The 19,836-nt window shown below is 38.7% G+C and overlaps 1 protein-coding gene and 1 pseudogene across 5 annotated transcripts in view; one reads left to right on the top strand and one right to left on the bottom strand.

The window, feature by feature from the left end:
* The window catches only part of PCCA (propionyl-CoA carboxylase subunit alpha), a 392,273-nt gene that overhangs the window by 300,549 nt on the left and 71,888 nt on the right, over positions 1-19,836 (top strand). For all 5 annotated transcript variants that reach the window (XM_045811095.2, XM_087865002.1, XM_045811094.2 and 2 more), the window contains one exon: positions 19,303-19,356. In XM_045811095.2, the coding sequence (XP_045667051.1) occupies positions 19,303-19,356 (54 nt within the window). The remainder of the gene's footprint in view (positions 1-19,302; positions 19,357-19,836) is intronic.
* Positions 18,325-18,820, bottom strand: LOC123801143 (large ribosomal subunit protein uL29m pseudogene; annotated as a pseudogene).

Here is a 19,836-nt window from a genome sequence, read left to right as displayed (position 1 = left end):
CATACTCTCTCAGTGCTTCTGTGAGTGGCTTTTTCCTCCAGTATTATGTTTGTGAGATTGGTCATCTGGATGCATGTAGCTTTATTTATTTCCATGCTATATGTCGTTAAGTCATATTAATATACCACGATTTATTCTTTATCCCCTAGTTAGATATTTGTGTTACTTATTTTGTTTTCAGAACAAACACTGCTTCTATGAATGTGTCTCTGTATGTTTCTTCTTGAAATAAGAGTTTCTTCAAGGAATATGCCAGTAGAACAGCTGGTTGCAGGGACTGTGTATTCTTAATCCTGCACAGTAATGCTGAATGGTTTTTCCTATGTGGTTGTACCAGTGTATATGTCTACCAACAGTGCTGCTGCTATCAATAATATGAATAATAAGAAAACCCAATTGTATACTTAAAATTGTGTCAGGCACTGACTCTTCTATACACTTCATCTGTATCAAAGTATTTAATCCTCACACCAATCCAATGTACTAGTGTTACCCTGCATTTTGCAGTTGGGAAACTGAGGCATTTAAAAATACTAAATTGTTTGCCCAAGACATTCTGCTAAGAAATGGAAGAGCCAGGATTTGGACCCAGGAATCTGCCTTTAACAATTTTGCTCACATCCTAGGTAACTTTTGGTATCCAGACTACTTAAGTTTTTCCTGACTGGTGGGTTTAGATGGTATCTCTTTGTGGTTTTATTATATATTGGTTAGTAATGACAATGAGCATTTTAAAGTTATATTTATTGACACTCCTGTTTTCTGCAAACTGCCTGTTCACAGCTTTTGCCCATTTTTTTTTAAATTGGAGTGTTTATCTTTTTCTTACTGAATCATAAAAGTTCATATTTTGTGAATCCTGATCCTCTGTTAGTGGCTCATGTAGTAATTCTGTGTTTAATTTTTTAGGAACCACTATACTGTTTTCCACAATTAGCTGTACCATTTTACTTTCCCACCAGCAATGCACAAGAATTCCAACTTCTGCACATATTCACCAATGCTTGTTATTTTCTGGTGGTTTTGTTGTTCTGTTTTTACAGTTATTCTAATGGGTGTGAAGTGGTACCTCATTGTAGAACAAGATTCATTTAGATAGTTATTGAGAAAACATTCTGAGTACTTCCTAATAATTGACCTTCTTTTATCTTTTTTTTTTTTTTTTAACTACGTAACTACTGCACAAATGGAACTTTTTTTTTCTTTAAGAATTATTTGTTTGGGGGGCACCTGGGTGGCTCAGTTTTTAAGCATCTGCCTTCAGCCCAGGGCATGATCCCAGGGTCCTGGGATTGAGCCCCACATCAGGCTCCCTGTTCCACTGGGAGCCTACTTCTTCCTCTCCCACTCCCCCTGCCTGTGTTCCCTCTCTCACTGGCTGTCTCTCTCTCTGTCAAATAAATAAATAAAATCTTAAAAAAAAAAAAAAAAAAGAATCATTTGTTTGAGAGAGAGAGAGAGCATGGGAATGGGGGAAGGGGCAGAGACAGAGGAAAGGGAGAGAGGGACTCTCAAGCAGACCCCCCATAGTGTGCAGAGCCTGCTGTGGAGGCTCTATCCCAGGATAAGGCTTGATCTTAAGACCCAGAGATCATGACCTGAGCCAAAATCAAGAGTCAGATGCTCAACTGACTGAGCCACCCAGGCACCCCTAGAAGGAACTTTTTTTATAATTCTTCTCTCAAACCCATTTTCTCAGCTTATTCTTTCCTCCCCTACATAAAATCACAAACAATTCTGTCATATGGTTGTTACTAGGGAATATGCAATCAGTGTTCTACTTAGGAGAGGGTGTGTTTATTTTTTTATTTTTCATTTATTTATTTGAGAGCGAGAGAGTGCACAGAGGGAGAGGCAGAGGGAGAAGCAGACTCCCTGCTGAGCAGATCCTGGGATCCTGAGATCATGACCTGACCTGAAGGCAGACGCCTAACCAACTGAGCCACCTAGGTGCCCTGGGAGAGGGTGTGTTTAAAAATCTAGTTCATTGTAATTTCAAAACGGGTAGAACCTCTCTTCCTGGACTCAGTTCCACCTCAGACAGAAATATTTATGAGAAAGATGAGAGTGTTGTTGCTTGTTTCTCTCTTGCTTTATATCCTCTCCACTTCTTCCTTGCCATCTGGGTTCTCTTCAAAGTTGCGGTTTGCAGTAAAGAGGGGAGGAACATGGTAGGAAGAACTAGGGTGATCCGGGCTACTGTAACCTGTCATTCATTATTTTGGAGACATGGCAAATGTGCAAAGTTGCCTGGCGTCTTCAAGGACACTTTTGAGGATTTGGGAGAATTTCTCACCAGTAGAACCCTTAAATCCTGCTCTGTCTTTTCCAGTTGCCTTTACTCTCCTGATTCACATCCCTCCAGATTTTCCTGTTGAGCAGGGTCTCTCATAATGACCCAGGATGAGCCTCTTCTGCACGATCCACATCTGGGCCACAAGAAATATTATAAATGCATGCCTCATTAAACTCTTCTCTTCCTGCTTTGTCACCAAAACGATTGTTGATCTTACCTAGATGTCCCTCAAAATCCAGGAGATACATGGAAAATCAAGTGATTCTCATCACATCCCTTTCACTTAGCTTAAAGTGTTCAACCTTGAGTTCTTAGATTAGGAATTCAACTTCCACTGATTATATTTTTAATTTCTTTCATTTTTCTCTTGAAGTGGGAGATGGGCAAAATTGTTGGTTTTGTAGTTCTTAGTCTGTTCTACTAGGTAGCTAGCCTAGCTTCTTAAGAATATGTGAGTATTTAGCACCTATTTAGTTTTATTACTGAATCTCTGTGACTACATGAAAAGTAGCAGTTAACATCTTTTTCTGATGAGATGATAAAATAGTTGGCAAGGAAGTGTACCTTTGCTTTAGGAATCAGCTCCCTATTCATCCATTCTAATTCAGTCGTATCAGATTATCTGTTTACTTTCCTCGTTTTCATTGGTAAACCTCATGAGCTTAATATTATCCATTAATTGCTTTAAAAATAAATTGTAATTTGGCATGTACCATCATTTGGATACTGAATTTCATAGGTTACTAACTTCCTTTAATTGATCGGACTTCTCAGATTTGATTTGACCTTCAGTTACCCATGCCATGCTGAATTCCTGGCACATGTAAAGGCTCAGTAACTGGACAAATGGATGAGTGGATGAATGCATAGATAGTCATCTTGCATTTTGTAATTTCGGAAATAAATCTGTTTTGGGCGCCTGGGTAGCTCAGTCGGTTGAGCATCCAACTCTTGTTTTCAGCTCAGGTCATGATCTCAGGGTTGTGGGATTGAGCCCTGTGTCAGGCTCTGCTCAGCATGGAGTCTGCTTCTGTCCTCCACCCCCACCCCCACCCCCCCCACCCCCGCTCATGTGCATTCTCTCTCTCTCTGAAATGAATGAATATAATCTTCAAAAACAGAAAAATATCTGTCTACTTTTAAGATTTAGATTTTATTTCTCTAAGACTACATCGAATTACACTATATTTGTGTGACAGTCTTCTTAGATATTTTATCAATTCTTTTTAACTCCCAGCCTTCTGCTATACTCTATTAGATAACATGGCAGCTTGATCTCTGTGGATACAGAATCACCATAGTTTTTGTGAGAACAAAGACCAACTTCCAAAAGTATCATGCTTACCAAGCACATTTCTTTCCAATCAAGTAAATATCTTTCTTTTTTTCCTAAGCTGTTTAAGGCCAATAATACCACCTATTGATAGGTATAGAAAAAGGTTCACTTCAGACTATTCCTGATTTCCTTTCTCTCAGAAGTTTGTGCACTCATTGCTTGAGCTCTGTCTTATCCAGCATGCCTAATTACTCATTGTTCACTAAGTCTACTGCACAGCCTCTTAACTTCAACCTACCCACATGGCTGCTTTAAGTCTTTTTCTCTTCTGACATCTAGAAATTCATTTTCATGGACAAAAATTCTAATCATTGTTAATAACTTTAAGTATAGAGCTAGTGATGCGTGTATCTGGAAGGAGGGAGGTCACTGTATTTTGAAATGAAGTAATTTATACTAAAGAATTGAGGACATGAACGTTGAAAACTTTTGAAGATACTTCTAGGTCCTCTAGAATTTGTATAAGTTTTTAATCTGTTTCTTCATCTAATAATTAAACCAAGTTTTCTTCAAATATCATTCAAAGAAAATAAAGTGAGAGTATTTCTTTTTTTCTGTTAGCTATATACCAGTATTTTCCTACTATTCCCAATACAAATGGGGAGTCCATCAGTAATGATGTTTATAAAATAGGTCTTAGTGGTATAATCTGAGAACCTACAATCATTTCTCATTTCTGTTGTGGGAAGGTATAGTCTCATTTTCAAATTACCAATTTAAAAAGTTATAGAATGAGGGGCACCTGAGTGGCTCAGTCAGTTAAGTGTCTGCCTTCGGCTCAGGTCATGATCCTGGAGTCCTGGGACTGAGCCCCACGTTGGGCTCCCTGCTCAGCAGGAAGTCTGCTTCTCTCTCTCTCTGCCCCGCCCCCACTTGTTCTTTCTCAAATAAATGAAATCTTTAAAAAAAAGGTTATAGCTTGGGGCAGCATTGTCCAATAGAAATCTAATGAGCCATATACATGCAATTTTAAGTTTCTTAGTAGACACATTAAGAAAGTAAAAACAAGTGAGATTAATTTCACTAATCCATTTTGTTTAACTCAGTATATTAAAAATGTTAGCATTTTAAGACAAAATAATATGAAAAATTATTAATGTGATATCAGAAACAACACATACACCTGACGTGCGTATGAGAATATACCAATAACAGCTTAAGCAACAGAACAATGAATGTGAAATGCAGTCATACCAGAACAGTGAAATTGTGTGTAAGGAAAAGTATGTTCCACAGCTTCTATATTTATATTACTTAATGTTAAATAAAATGGAAAATTTAGTTCCTCAATCTCATTAGTCACATTCCATGTTCTCAGTAAACAAGTGGGCTAGTGGTTAGCTCACAAACAAAACCTTTCATAAATAAGAGAGTGCTCATAGAAGAAAAACATACTGGTTTTTTTTTGCTCCTCTATGTGTCAGCCACAGTTTTGGTTTTTGTCATTTGGAATTAGGAGTAGATGAACTAAATTCATTTTTAAACAGAAGATGAATTTATCATACTGTTGATGAACTTTTCACATTTTATTTTAGGACTACTTTTTTTTTTTTTTTTTAAGATTTTATTTATTTATTTGACACAGAGAGAGACAGCCAGCGAGAGAGGGAACACAGGCAGGGGGAGTGGGAGAGGAAGAAGCAGGCTCCTAGCAGAGGAGCCTGATGTGGGGCTCAATCCCACAGCACTGGGATCACGCCCTGAGCCGAAGGCAGACGCTCAAGGACTGAGCCACCTACGCGCCCCTTTAGGACTACTTTTAATACGCGGAATGATTTCCTGCCTATAGCATATAAAGTGTTGTAACAAAAGATTTGCTGTGTTCCGTGCATGTAGAGCTCAGTGGATTGTCTTCGTACACCCTAGCACCTTTCTGGCTTGGAACGTGCTGGTCAAATAGAACTTCTTCTTTTTTTTTTAAATTTCTGTGACTATATTCCTGTGAAGCAGTCTTTTTAACCTTGAAAGAGGCTCTTCAGTTTTACTTTGAACAACTCAAATAGTCTTCCATTTCTTACAGTGTAATTTGTCTACTGGGATTTAATGTGTTGTTTCTTGCTAGCATTTTACATACTAGATTTTCATTTTACGTGGTCACGTTGTTTGAACATTTGCAAGCAGAGCTGCCGACTAACTGCTATTGGCCTGTTTCTTTGTGTGGCATGATTTCTTCTATCCACCTGCTCACAGCAGGTTGTCTACGGGCCTGAAGAGTAGCTAAATACTTTTGAAAATATCTCGAGATCCTGCTAAGGTCTAACAATCTCTGCATTTCTGTGATGTGAAGCTATTCATGATGTACCTTTGAAGGCTTTTTTTCTTTTTATTTCTCATATTCTTCCTTAAATATTTTCAAGAGAAGATAAATTTATGATAAATAACAGTACAAAGCTGACTGCAGCACTAGTGCACTCTACATTGAATAGGTTATTGATACTCAACTAAGTGGAACTAATTTTCTATGTTAAAGCAGACACATTTGGAATAGTGTCACATGAATGTCATGTTATTTACTACAGAACACCAGATTAAATGGATTATTTGTGAACTGATTGCAATGTTAAATAGATTACATAACTTGATAGCTTAAAATGCTCAGTGGGCCTCTGTAATATAGACTCTTATAAGTACGTGAATATGATAGAGCTGTAATTGTGTTTGCAGATTGAATAATTGTCTGTGATATGTTTTCAAGTGCTTGTCTACACAGAGTTTGAATAGATTTTTCAATTTTAAACTTCCCTGTTTTTGAAGAAAATGAATTGAGTCTCATACCTCTTGAGTAAGGGAAGTTAAAAAGAAGCTGTTTTCTTTTCTTTCGTTTTTTAGATGAAAGTAACTCTCACAACCTCTGGGAACAAACTTCTGTTATAATCCTAAAAAATGGGTATAGATGCTAAAGTAAATATTTTAATAATATTTTAGTTAGAAAATTAAATGAAGTGGCTTATGTGTTTGCTTATACTTTGCCAGTACCAGAAAAAAAAAAAAGTGGATTTGGAAGTGTTTCTGTTTTTAGTCCCAAAATAAATGTTTTCCATGTTTTTCAGCTGTTTCTCTCCATCCCCTTAGAAGTAATTAGCTGTTATTTTGTACTATGTGCATGTGATTACTCTAGAGTTATCAAATGTAATATGAAACCATCTACTTAGGATGTATAGGATATATAAATATATAACTTCGTAAGTGGAGGTTGGTATTTTTTTCCAAAGAAGTAGGAAAAGAGAGAGTAATTATTAACCATCTCCTTTTCACATTCCTGAAAACATCAATTACAGTTACACATCTTAGAAACAAGCCCACCAGGAGAACAGAAATAACTCCTTTCACTATGCTTCGAAAAATTTAATCACAATTTAACAGCTGGGATGTATTTACAACTATAATTTAAAATATTAATTTTGACACCTCTACTGCTTTTGTAATGGAGTCCCAGAAGCTTAGCAGTTTTCTCGTCTCTGGTGGCATTGGTTTTATGATTTGGAGCTGCTTTTAAAAATTTACTATAATGGGAAAATGTTGTTCTGTGTCTCCCCCTGGTCCTCCCCCCAAGTATTTTTTTTTTCTCCTCTACTATCTGTTTACTAGAAAATGATATTTTAGTAGCTGCCAGAAGGAGAGAATTTTGAATAGTATAAACACTGATTGTGGTAAATGTGGAAAAGAATGCAGGCAGCTGCAGTGGAGAGCGATAAGACAAATCCCGGAGTAATGGCCTTTACCACACGTTATCGTGCTGGAAATCAGTGAGGGGAAAAAGAAAACTATTACTATTTCTTCCTCTTACTGTTCAGTGAGATTACGTTTAAAGGTGGAAATTGCCTCTGATTTCATTATCCCAGAAAGATATTTTTGGAGCATTTATTATTTTGTGAATGTTTTGCTTTTTTTGAGTGAATAGCCTTTGCTAATTTGTAGGAATTTGATTCTCACAAATCTTGAAGTTGTTTCAGTAATCAAAGTCTTACTTCTTGAATATGCTTTTCTTTAAAGGAAAAAAAAGTGTATATTTTATAAATGTTGGAGCAGAGAATCAAAATAAGAACAGAAGGAAGTTTTTATCTAGCTCTGAAGTGCCACTTAAAATAGGAAAAGGGGTAAAAAACACTTGGAGAAAATATTTGAATAAGGATGGGATATGTTTCATGAAAATAAGTCTTAATTTTTATTTTATTTTACTTTCTGTTATTAACTTATCAAATGGTCAGTTCATATTTGTTTTGGCATGTCTCTGACTCTTTGTAAGCTCTGATACTTTGTTCTTTGTGAATTCTAAAACCTAATTGTCTTAATCATAAACTGTGGGAAAATTGTATACTCCTGGTTTTTGTATGGAGGTAAATTCCAGTTTGAATGAAATTCTTTTCCCTATTTTTTTTTTTTTTTTTTATTACATCAGTCCTTATTGCTGAGCTATGTCAGGTTTGGGTACTTCTCTTTTTCTGTCTCTCTCCGTCTCTCTCCGTTTGTGCCCCTCCCCCCCATAACATGTACAACATTTACAACGGGGATGTGGATACCAAACATGTAAATACATAAATAAGGTAATTTGAGTACTGAGAAGGTTGATAACGGCTATAAGACAGGATAATTCATAGAAAGTACCTAAAGGAGTGGTGGGTGGCTAGAAAGTTGTTTCTGAATAGCTTACATTGAGTTGAGACCTATGAGGAGAAGGGGGCAGCCACGCAAAAATTTAGGGGGTGAAAGTCCCAAGTCGCAGGAATGGCAAGTGCAAAGGCTGAGACCGGAACAAGCTTGATTTGTGCAGAGGCCCGAGGGAAGGCCAGCGTCTTGAGTAGAGTTTAGGAGAGTGGAAGAAGATGGGCAGGGATTAGATTGGACAGGGTCTTTGTAGGCCAAAAAGTTTGGGTTTTATTCAATTCCTCCTGTGAAGCTTTTGAAGGGTTTTGAATAGAAGAATGATACGACGTGATTTAAAATCACTGCTGTGAGGAGGATGGACACAGGAGACCAGTGGTGGAAGTAAGCAAACCATTTGTGTGATCACTGTAGTCGTCCAGGTGAGAGTTGCTGTTGGCTGAGACCAGGAGTCGGTCAAAGCCAGCCCATGGCCTCTTTCTGTATGGCTCACAAGTTGAGTGGTTATTACATTTTTAAATGGTTGGAAAAAATTTAAAGAAGGATGATATTTCATGACACATGGAAAGTATGTTAGATTTCGATTTCAGCGTCCATAAATACAGCTTTACCAGAATATAGCCACGTTCGTTTGTTTTTTTATTTGCTATGACTGCTTCTGGAATTTTTGTTAAGTAGAACCTTAATACCCTGATTTTCCCTATCACACAGCAATTCAGTGGCTTAGCAGTTGTAAAGGTTATTGTGATGTTTTTGAGCTTAGAACCAAGATTTAAATTTTTCCGAACAAGAAGAACCACCCTCGGCCACTGTTATCAAACATTGAATGGCTTTGAAAATTAGCTTATGCTGCAGATTTGGTGTTCGTTAATGAATTCAACCTAAAATTGCAAGACAAAACAGTACTTACATGCAAAATCTATACTGTGGTAATATCATTTGACAACAATTAATGTTTGAATCACAACTAATGTCAAGCTGCTTTTTACACTTCCCAGGCTGTGAAAAGATTAAAACAAGAAGTGAACGACAGTTTCAGCAGCAAAGAAAATTTCCATATTTTAAATATCCATTTCATTGTACAGTTGAGGATCTTCCAGCTAGCCTAAAATTGGAAGTGGTATTAGACTAAAGGCAAATATCAGGAAATGCCTTGCAAGCAATGAATATGCTTAAGTAAAGTCCGATGCCTGTGGATTGTCATCAGTATTTAGCAGTACCTGTCTGTGGGGAAAGGTATTGTCAAAGGTGAAATAGCGGGGCACCTGGGTGGCTCAGTAGATTAAGTGTCTGCCTTCAGCTCAGGTCATGAGCCTGGGGTCCTGGGATCGAGCCCCTAATTGGGCTCCCAGCTCAGTGGGGAGCCTGCTTCTCCCTCTGCCACTCTCCTTCGTTCGCACTTACTTTCTCTCTCTCAAATAAATAAATAAAATCTTAAAAAAAAAAAAAAGTGAAATGGTAAAATCTCATTGCAGATCAGCATTAACAGATGCGTATTTGCCATTGATTTTGGTGATAGAGAACACTAACTTTGAGCCCCAATTAAACAGAATTTTATCCCTAAGTAAAAGAATTCCATTTTCCTTATTAGTGTTACCAAAAAATTGTGCTTAGGTATTATTATTTTTTGAATGTTGTCCAAAAAAAATCATGAAAATCTCTTTTCTCTCTTGTTCTGTAACTAGCTACATCATATCCTCAATTTTGCCTCACAAAGCCTAAAACATTTACTACATGGCCCTTTACAAAAAGAGTTTGTCAGGTCTTGGCTTAGACTAAGGTGGTAGCAGGGGAGATGGTTAAGAAGCAAACTAATTTGACATATATTTGGGTGGGAAGGCAGAAAAGATTGACAGATCAGATACCAGGTGTGAAGGAAGTTAAAGAATGAAGCGTAAGCAACTGAGTGAGGGATGGCAGTGTTTACTGAGATGGGAGGTGGGGGAGGAGCAGGTTTGGGGAGGCAAATCAATAATTCTGTTTGAACTTAGTAAGTTTAACATGTACATTAGACATCCAAGGTCCAGTTAACAGTTGTCTCTGTGAGTCTTGAACTCATAGGACAAATGGGAATTGAAAACATAGATTCCATAGTCATAGGCCTGTAGATTTTCTCTCAAAGCATGGATCTGCCCATACAAAAGGATCTTACACCATACATAAAAATTAACTCAAATGGATTAAAGACCTAAATGTTATACCTAAAACCATGAAACTCCTAGAAGATGGAGGCCAAAAGCTTCATGACACTGGACACTGGTTTCTTGGATGTAACACCAAAGTCATAGGCAACAAAGGCAAACACAGACAAATAGGACTACATTAAACTTAAAAACATGTGTGCATCAAAGGACTACGAACAGCAGAGTGAATGGGAGAAAATATTTGTAATCCTGTATCTGATAAGGGGTTAATATCCAGAATGTATAAAGAACTACAACTTAACAACAAGACGAACCTTATTTATTTACTTATTTACTTATTTATGTATAAAGATTTATTTAGGGATGCCTGGGTGGCTCAGATGGTTAAGCATCTGCCTTTGGCTCAGGTCCTGCGGTCCTGGGATTGAGCCCCACATCGGGCTCCCTGGTTAGCAGGGAGTTTGCTTCTCTTGCTCCCTCTGCCCATCCCCCACCGCTTGTGTGCTCTGTCTCTCTCAATAAATTAAATCTTTTTTTAAAATAAGATTTATTTATTTATTTATTTTAGAGAGGGAGTGTGTGAGCGGGGAGGGGGAGGGGCGGGGGGAGAGAGAATCTCTGGCAGTGTCCCCGCTGAGTGAGGAGCCCCAACTTGGGGCTCAATCCCAGGACCCTGAGATCATGACCCAAGCTGAAATCAAGAGTCATAAGCATAACTGACTGTCCCAGGTGCCCCAAAAAGTAACCTGTTTTGAAAATGGACACAGGACTTAAATAGACATTTCTCTGATGATGATATACAAACAGACAACAAACATATGGACATTTGCTCAACATCACTCATCATCATAGAAGTGTAAATCAAAATGACAGGATATCTTCTCATGCCCATTAGAATGGCTACTACCTCCCCCCCCCCAATAAAAAAACCCAGAAAGTAACAAGTGTTGGTGAGAACATGGAGGAATTGGAATCCTTGTACACTGTTGGCAGAATTGTAAAATGGCACAACTTGTATGGACAACAGTATGAGAGTTCCTCAGAAGATTAAAAGTAGTACTACTGAGTGGTCCAGCAATCTCACTTCTAGATATATATCAGAGAGAATTGAAAGCAGGGTCTTAAAGAGTTATTTGAACACCCCAGTTCATTGCAGCATTATTTAGAATAGCCAGGAGGTCAAAGCAACCAAAATGTCCATCACAGATGAACGGATAAACAAAATGTGGTATATACATACACTAGGATTATATTCAGCTGTAAAAGGGAAAGAAATCCGTCATATGGTTAAACCGTGAGGACATTATGCTAAGTGAAGTGAGCCAGACAACAAAAGACAAATACTGTATGCATCTACTTATATGAGGTGTTTAAAGCAGTCAGATTCCTTGAAACAGAAGGTAAATGGTGGTTACCAGGGTCTATTGAGAGGGAGGAAGGGGGAGTTGTTGTTTAGTGGGTATAGAATTTCAGATTTTTCAAGATGGGAGGGTTCTGAAGATCTGTTTCACAACAACATAAATATACTTAACGCACTGAACTGTGTACTTACAAATGGTAAATTGTGTTATGTTTTTTTACCACCAAAAAAAAAAATTCTGGTAGTTGAAAAAACATAGGAGTCAAGCAATTTTTAAAAAGAAACAAAAAGTTGGAAGAATTATATAATCTGATTTCAAGACTAATTATGGAACAGCAGTATCGGGACAGTATGGCATTGGGAGATAGATATGTAGAACAGAATAAAGTATAGAAGTAGATCCAGGTATAGGTGGTCAGTTGATTATTGGCAAAGATGCTAAGGAATTTTAATGCAAAATTTTCTTAAATGGTGCTGAAACAATGTCCATTTGGTGAATAAAATGAACTCATTTCTTAGATCAGTGGTTGCCTGGGGGCATGGACCAAGATTGGACTGTGAAAGGATAGGAAAAACATATTGGAGGTGGTGGAAATGTTCTGTATGTTGATTGTGGTGGTGGTTTCTTAAAATTGTCAAAAATCATTGAATTCAATGCTTTAAATGGAATGCAGTCTTTTGTACATAAGTTATCCTCCAATGAAGTTGATTTATTTTAGGATGGACATTGGGATTGGGGAGAAGCATGGATGTGGATGAGATGAGACAGGAAGAAAGTTGATGGGAAAGAGGAGAGAGCTGAGGACTGGGCTTCCTGGGGCCCTCCCGCTGGTAGAAATTGAACGAAGAGATGAAGAAAGCTAAGAAAGAAGTGCCAAGGAGGTAGGACTAAAACCAAGGGCATGGGTATCCTTGAAGTCAGTGAAAGAATTATATTTGGGAAAGAGAATCATCAACAGTTCATAGCATTGCTGGATAAGATGAGGACAAAGCCAACTGATAGGTAAGGCAACGTGGAAATCATAGGTGATCTTGATGAGAAGGACTATAGATGAACAGTGGGGGAAAACACATGGGAACAGGTTCATAGGAGAATGGAAAGGGACAATGTAGAGACCATGAAGAGAGACAACTTTCTAAGGAGTCTGGCTGTAAAGGACAAGGGGAGAGTAGCTGGAGGGAAATGGCTATAGAATTTTTTTTTAATTCTTTGCATTTTATTTGTTGAAGGAATGGGATCGTTTGTCTTGTACAGTTTTCCACTGTCAGAACGGAGCTGATGGCATACCAGTGATGTGGTTTAACATGTCCCCCTCCTTTGTTTTCTATAAATTGATATTTGGATCTAGAGGTGTAATCAGATTTGAGTGCCATTATCTTTGGCATGACTGAGTCATAAAATGGTGTGGTGTGCCTCTGTAAGAGACACGTACTGTCTGGTCACCGCTCTGTTGATGCTCAAGCTTCGGTCAATAAATTCATTAAGGTTTACAAAACAAAGATGTTCCAATGTTGTCATTTTTATTCATTAATACCAGGATTAATTCTTTAAAGAGAAACTCTACCTCGACTGCTTCTTGGGTTATCCAGGACTACAGTTTTCATAGAAAAGATAAATGCTGGATCCTTTCCCTTGACTTTCCAGTTCCCAAAGAGTTGGTTCCCTATCATTCTCCAAGAGTGACTAAATTAGGGTGTTCTGTTTTTGTTTCTGCTATCCACTTTGAACTCATGGGTTCAAACGTACTTGGTCTGCTTTAATCCGTTGCAGTTATAATCCTTATTGATGGTCAGACTTCGCCAGCTCTGGCCAGGGCATTTTTTCAGTCCTGAGTCTTTCTAACATGGCCCCAATCTTTGATAGCTCCCTTACTTTCTGGTGTGACAAGATATAGCAGCCTCATTTCTGCCCCAAACCCAGGATTAGCCATTCTGGCGAGAAACCTTGATTTCTTGGAGTGGGAAGCGGTATTTGTAGACAACATTTGGGATGCTAGGGCTGTTTGTTGCCTCTGGGCCTCTTCGGTGTTTCTTTGGAAGATTCAGAAACCATGCCACCACTGCCATCTTCCCAGAATCCAACAGTCACACTTTTCAGTCAGAAAATTTCTCATTCTGAACAGCTGTTAGGATTAAGTGTGTTGCTGCATGACAGAGGTGATTAATTGTGCTGATTCTTTTCTGGTAAATATGGACTGGATTCTGGATCTCTGCCTCAGGCTTCTGAGGAAGGAAGAGTTAACTGCTTCTGGATTGAGTCCTGGGTTTGTAGTAATGGCAATGCTTTCACTAAGTATTTTCCTACTATTTTTTTTTAAACATTTTATTTATTTATTCGACAGAGATAGAGACAGCCAGTGAGAGAGGGAACACGAGCAGGGGGAGTGGGAGAGGAAGAAGCAGGCTCATAGCGGAAGAGCCTGATGTGGGGCTCGATCCCAGAACGCCGGGACCACGCCGTGAGCCGAAGGCAGACGCTCAACCGCTGTGCCACCCAGGCGCCCCAGTATTTTCCTACTATTAAAATCTCAGCTGCGTGGAAGTCAGCATATCATTGGATTGCCTGTCCTCAATCTACATCATTCTATATTATGCCTTTCCCTAATTTCTTGACAGCCACACCTCTAACTCTGCCCAGCTAAAACTTCTGCTAGACAGTCGAAGACTGAGAGATGTGTAGGTCACTCTTGTCTTTCATAGTATGGGAAATTTCAGAATTCTTGGTGAAGGTTGATTTTTCGTTTCCATCTCTGTGGCACTGACTTGCATGCTGTTGGGATTAAGGAGGAAGTGTAAGAAATAGTCCTTGTCCTTAAAGAACTCACCATCTAAGTAATGATCTGGTCTGAGACTGTAGAGATATTCCATCCTGCACAGTAGAGGTATCCCAACCCTGCACAACTGCTTGGGTTGGGATTCTTTTTTTTTTTTTTTTTTTTTTAAATTTTATTTATTTATTCGACAGAGATAGAGACAGCCAGCGAGAGAGGGAACACAAGCAGGGGGAGTGGGAGAGGAAGAAGCAGGCTCATAGCGGAAGAGCCTGATGTGGGGCTCGATCCCAGAACGCCGGGACCACGCCGTGAGCCGAAGGCAGACGCTCAACCGCTGTACCACCCAGGCGCCCCAGTATTTTCCTACTATTAAAATCTCAGCTGCGTGGAAGTCAGCATATCATTGGATTGCCTGTCCTCAATCTACATCATTCTATATTATGCCTTTCCCTAATTTCTTGACAGCCACACCTCTAACTCTGCCCAGCTAAAACTTCTGCTAGACAGTCGAAGACTGAGAGATGTGTAGGTCACTCTTGTCTTTCATAGTATGGGAAATTTCAGAATTCTTGGTGACGGTTGATTTTTCGTTTCCATCTCTGTGGCACTGACTTGCATGCTGTTGGGATTAAGGAGGAAGTGTAAGAAATAGTCCTTGTCCTTAAAGAACTCACCATCTAAGTAATGATCTGGTCTGAGACTGTAGAGATATTCCATCCTGCACAGTAGAGGTATCCCAACCCTGCACAACTGCTTGGGTTGGGATTCTTTTTTTTTTTTTTTTTAAAGATTTTATTTATTTATTCGACAGGAGATAGAGACAGCCAGCGAGAGAGGGAACACAAGCAGGGGGAGTGGGAGAGGAAGAAGCAGGCTCATAGCGGAAGAGCCTGATGTGGGGCTCCATCCCATAATGCCGGGATCACGCCCTGAGCCGAAGGCAGACGCTTAACTGCTGTGCCACCTAGGCGCCCCTGGGTTGGGATTCTTATTCTCCTGTTGCAAAGTAGGCCAATTACTTTTATATCCGTGCATCTTTAATTTCCTCATAAGTAAAAGGAAATGTAGATTTTGCGATCCATTTGCCCTCCATATTCTAAGTTTCTGTGAACGAAAAGGCTTAGTTCTACTTTTGGGTTCACTTCTCTCTAGCCTTTGAGCCCCCCTACCTGAGTGATTGCTACCTGCTCCATTTTCCTTGGTCTCCCAGCCCACCTCCTCCCCCATTCCTGTGTATCCTCAACCTTACATCAGACCGTCAATCTTTCTAAAACAACCATGTTACTCCCCAGTTTTTAAGTATAAGAACTTGGTTAAGTGTGAATTCTGTGCAAGATGGGACCTGGCTCTGTAATTCCTTCTCAGTTTTCCTTTCTTACCCCTTCACTCCATACGGGACGATTCACCACACCTTAAACTCACCATCTTTTTTCTTAATCTGAAATTTGCATAACTGTCCCATCTGACTAAAAGTGTTTCGTTTGTTTCCCTTTTGGAGAACGTCTGCTCATTTTTAAGTACCCAGCTCTAATGTGTATCTGTGAATATTCCTTAAACTTCCTGAGCATTTAGCTGGTCTGGCCTCATATCCATTAATACTTTGTACGTTTTGTACTATGGGATTTATCATATTGAATTATAATGTATTTTATTTCTTTTTTCTTTTTTTTAATGCAATCTCTACCCCCCAATGTGTGGCTCAAACTCACAACCCCACGATCAAGAGTCGCATGCTCTCCTGACTAAGCCAGCCAGATGCCCCTATAATTTATTGTAGAATTCTCTTCTTTCCTTCAGTCTCCCAGAGGGTAAAGTTTAATTCATCTAGCAGTGCTCAACTCAATATAGTTGATGGACAGATGGATGGATAGATGGATGGTTGACCAAAGTAGAAGTGCCAGTATCAGAACCCAGGATTCAGGACTCAATTCTTAATCCCTTAGGACATTGAGGGAAATAATTGATTTTGTTCCATTCTGTGCTGTTTCTCTTTTTGCCTTTATTAAGTTCTGTATGCCCATTTGGAAGAATAGGAATATTAGGTAAGCCAAAAAGAAAAGCCAACTAATATCTTCCACCCAGAAATAATAGTTAACTGTTTTATGTGCATTATTTGTGCTAGAATTTTATCTTTAACATATACAAGTTTTTTTTTTTTTTTAAAGATTTTATTTATTTATTTGACAGAGATAGAGACAGCCAGCGAGAGAGGGAACACAAGCAAGGGGAGTGGGAGAGGAAGAAGCAGGCTCATAGCAGAGGAGCCTGATGTGGGGCTCGATCCCATAACGCCGGGATCACGCCCTGAGCCGAAGGCAGACGCTTAACCGCTGTGCCACCCAGGCGCCCCAACATATACAAGTTTTTAACCTGATGTATTCCGAACATATTGTTTTGTCCTTTTTTTTTGTACTTAGAAATATACTATAAACATTTTTCATGTCTCAGATTTTTCAATGGCTGCATGGATTATACCATTATTTATTTCACCAGTTTCTTTTGTTCATCATTTAGGTTGCTTGAAGGTTTTAGGTTCTGTAAACTGCACTGTGATGTCATTTTTGTAGCTGTGGGCTTCTTTTGTTTTTGGTTGTTGTTGTCGTTTTGCCTACTCACGATGTTTCCCTTAGGATAAATTCTTAGAAGTGAAATTAATGGATAAAAATACTGATTTTGAGTTTTCTTCACTGTACCACACCACGTTGAGTGTGCTGGTCAGAGTGCTGTTGTGTTGAGTCACTGGGGCGGTACTTGTGGGTGGGGTAACCATCTTGCTGTCATGGTGCATTAATCCACTTTCCTTCTGACTGATGAAACTTCACTCAATCAGGGAACCAGGGGCTCAACTTGAATTCTGGAGATTTGTATTGGGTTCTATGACTTGAGTGATTTTAAAGATTGGGGTTGGGGCTGAAACCTATACTTCTTAAAAAGAACAAAATTAGGGTATATCTGTGATAGTCCGTGGCAGGGACTTTAAAAAAAACATAGCTGCTTAATTGGAACTGCTTTATTTTTTGTGGAGTCTTTGAGGCCGTTGGGCCCTTTCTGAGTAGCCCAAGAAAGAAAGATTGTTGAAGAACAGGTTAGGAATAAATAGAGCAATTTTACAGGTAAGAATTGTATGGGGAAAAAAAAGTATAACTTACTTCCAGTGAATTATTTAGTTATCCATTTCTAGCAAACTAAAATTCAAACTAGATATGCGTAAATCATCCTGTATTTGCTTTGAGCTTTTTTATTTACAAATATTTGCATAACATAGAAGTTTGTCTGTTTTTGCTATTCTCTGGATGTAGAATTGTGTTGTCCTCTTGTTATTTTAAACAAAGGCTAACTTTTTATGACAGGTTTATTGAGATAGAATTCACATACCACACAGTTCACCCAAAGCGCACAAGTCAGTTTTTTAGTCTCTTCGCAGTTGTGCAAACCATCACCACAGTCAGTTGTAGAACATTTTCACCAACGCAGAAAGAAACTCCTTACTAATTAGCAGTCATTTCTCATTTCCTCCCTGTCCTTCTCCCTCAGGCAACCACCTTTCCTTCCTTCTTCCCTCCCTCCCTCCCTCCCTCCCTCAAAGGAATTTGATCTGTGCTTTATACCTGATTTTTTTTTTTTCAAAGTTTGGTAAAAGAACAACCACTCCCAGAATTAGCATGTCATATTAACACTTCAGCCAGTTGATAAGTAAATTGTCATTTGACTGAAAACACAAGTTCTTTCTGAAACCACTTAACATATATTCACTTTTGTATATAGACTGTCATCCAAGAAGAATAAAATGGTAAGTTAAGAGTTCAGACTTATTAGATAGGACTTGACTTCTGGGCTTCAGAAAGATGTGGAAACTCTTCCTGAAGAAATATTTCTTACTTTTTTCCCCTAGACTTACTTGCTCTAATGTGGGCTTCTGCAGTCTCAGTCTGACAAAATGCCCCACATAAGGCGTGGCAAAGAATCGTTTCTTATTGTAACTGTTACTTAGGTACCAAGGCATAGCCACTTCTTGAACTTGTGCCGGATGATTCTTCCGAAGATGTCTCTTTTCCAAGCATGAAGGCCAGCTTTTTCTTGAGCAGTCTGAAGAAGCCTTAGTCTTCTCTTTCCTGGACAACTTTATCTAATGCATCTGTAGACTCTGCTGCCCTTTCTTACTGTTCCACCCTTGGCATTGGCAATCTCTGCTGCTTGGCACTCAGCTCTAGAGTTAGGAGCAGGGTTCTTTCTTCAGTAGGACAGCCAGAGTTTATGTATATCTTCATTACTTTCGTTCCTAATTGTTGACAGGGCCATGAAGCTCCAAGTTTCACTTTCCCCCCGCTAATTTCTTGGGGAATCAGAAAATTCTTTCAGTCCTTTCCTTGACAAGTGGTCTAAAGTAATCTACGCTGATGAAAAGATGTGACATTTGGTGTGTTCTTAGGCAGCCTGTGCTAGCCCAAGAAGTTGTGACGACCAGGAAGTCTCTAGGGCAGCTGTGGGTCTTCTGCATAGAACCACCAAACTGTGCTAATCCACTTCCTGTCTCTGTGGATTTGCCCATTCTGGACATTTCATGTTCAGTGGTCCTTTGTGACGGCCTTCTGTTGTTGCACTTGTCAGTACTGTATTCGTTCTTATGGCCCAGTAATATTCCACTGTATGAATATGCCATGTTTTGTTTATCCATGCACCAGTTGATGGACATTTAGGTTATTTGGCTATTAGGAATAATGCTGCTACGAACATTCATGTACACATTTTTATGTGAATGTGAATTCATTTTATACTTCTTTCTTTTCCAGTGTCTTTCTCGAGAAGCAGGTGGAAACATGAGCATTCAGTTTCTTGGTACAGTGGTGAGTATGAAAGGATTATTATTTTGTATATTCACCTAATTAACAGAGAAAAAAAAGTGTTCAAGTAGCTTTAGCCCTTGTATTTGAACTTGTCTTCATCATGGTTTTATTTTGCTATTAAATGAGATGTCTGTATAAGAAATGCATTCTTTAATGTGTTCAAGAAGTTTCCATGATAGAATAATTTTAGCTATTTCCTATTAGAGAGAGAATAGGTTTTTTTAATTATTTGCACTTCATTGAGTATTTTAAGTGCTTCTTTTTTTCCTACTGGAGATTTTTTTGCCTGTTTTTTTAAAATAAAAATAAGAAACATAATATTTAAGATGCTTTTGAACATAGTAACCTTGATTTTTTATTTTCCTGTCAGTTTTCCTTATAACTTTCTCTATTAGGTCTTTTTGAGTACATATTTCTAAGGATCTGAGTCGTAGTTTTGTATCTTGATTTTTTTTTCCATGTAAGATCCTGTTCATCATT

The sequence above is a fragment of the Ursus americanus genome, chromosome 10 (genome assembly GCF_024610735.1).
Source record: "Ursus americanus isolate L20-20 chromosome 10, mUrsAme1.1.p, whole genome shotgun sequence".
Lineage (NCBI taxonomy): Eukaryota > Metazoa > Chordata > Mammalia > Carnivora > Ursidae > Ursus > Ursus americanus.
The sequence above is the reverse complement of the archived record's forward strand: the minus strand, read 5'-3'. Positions and strand labels throughout refer to the sequence as shown.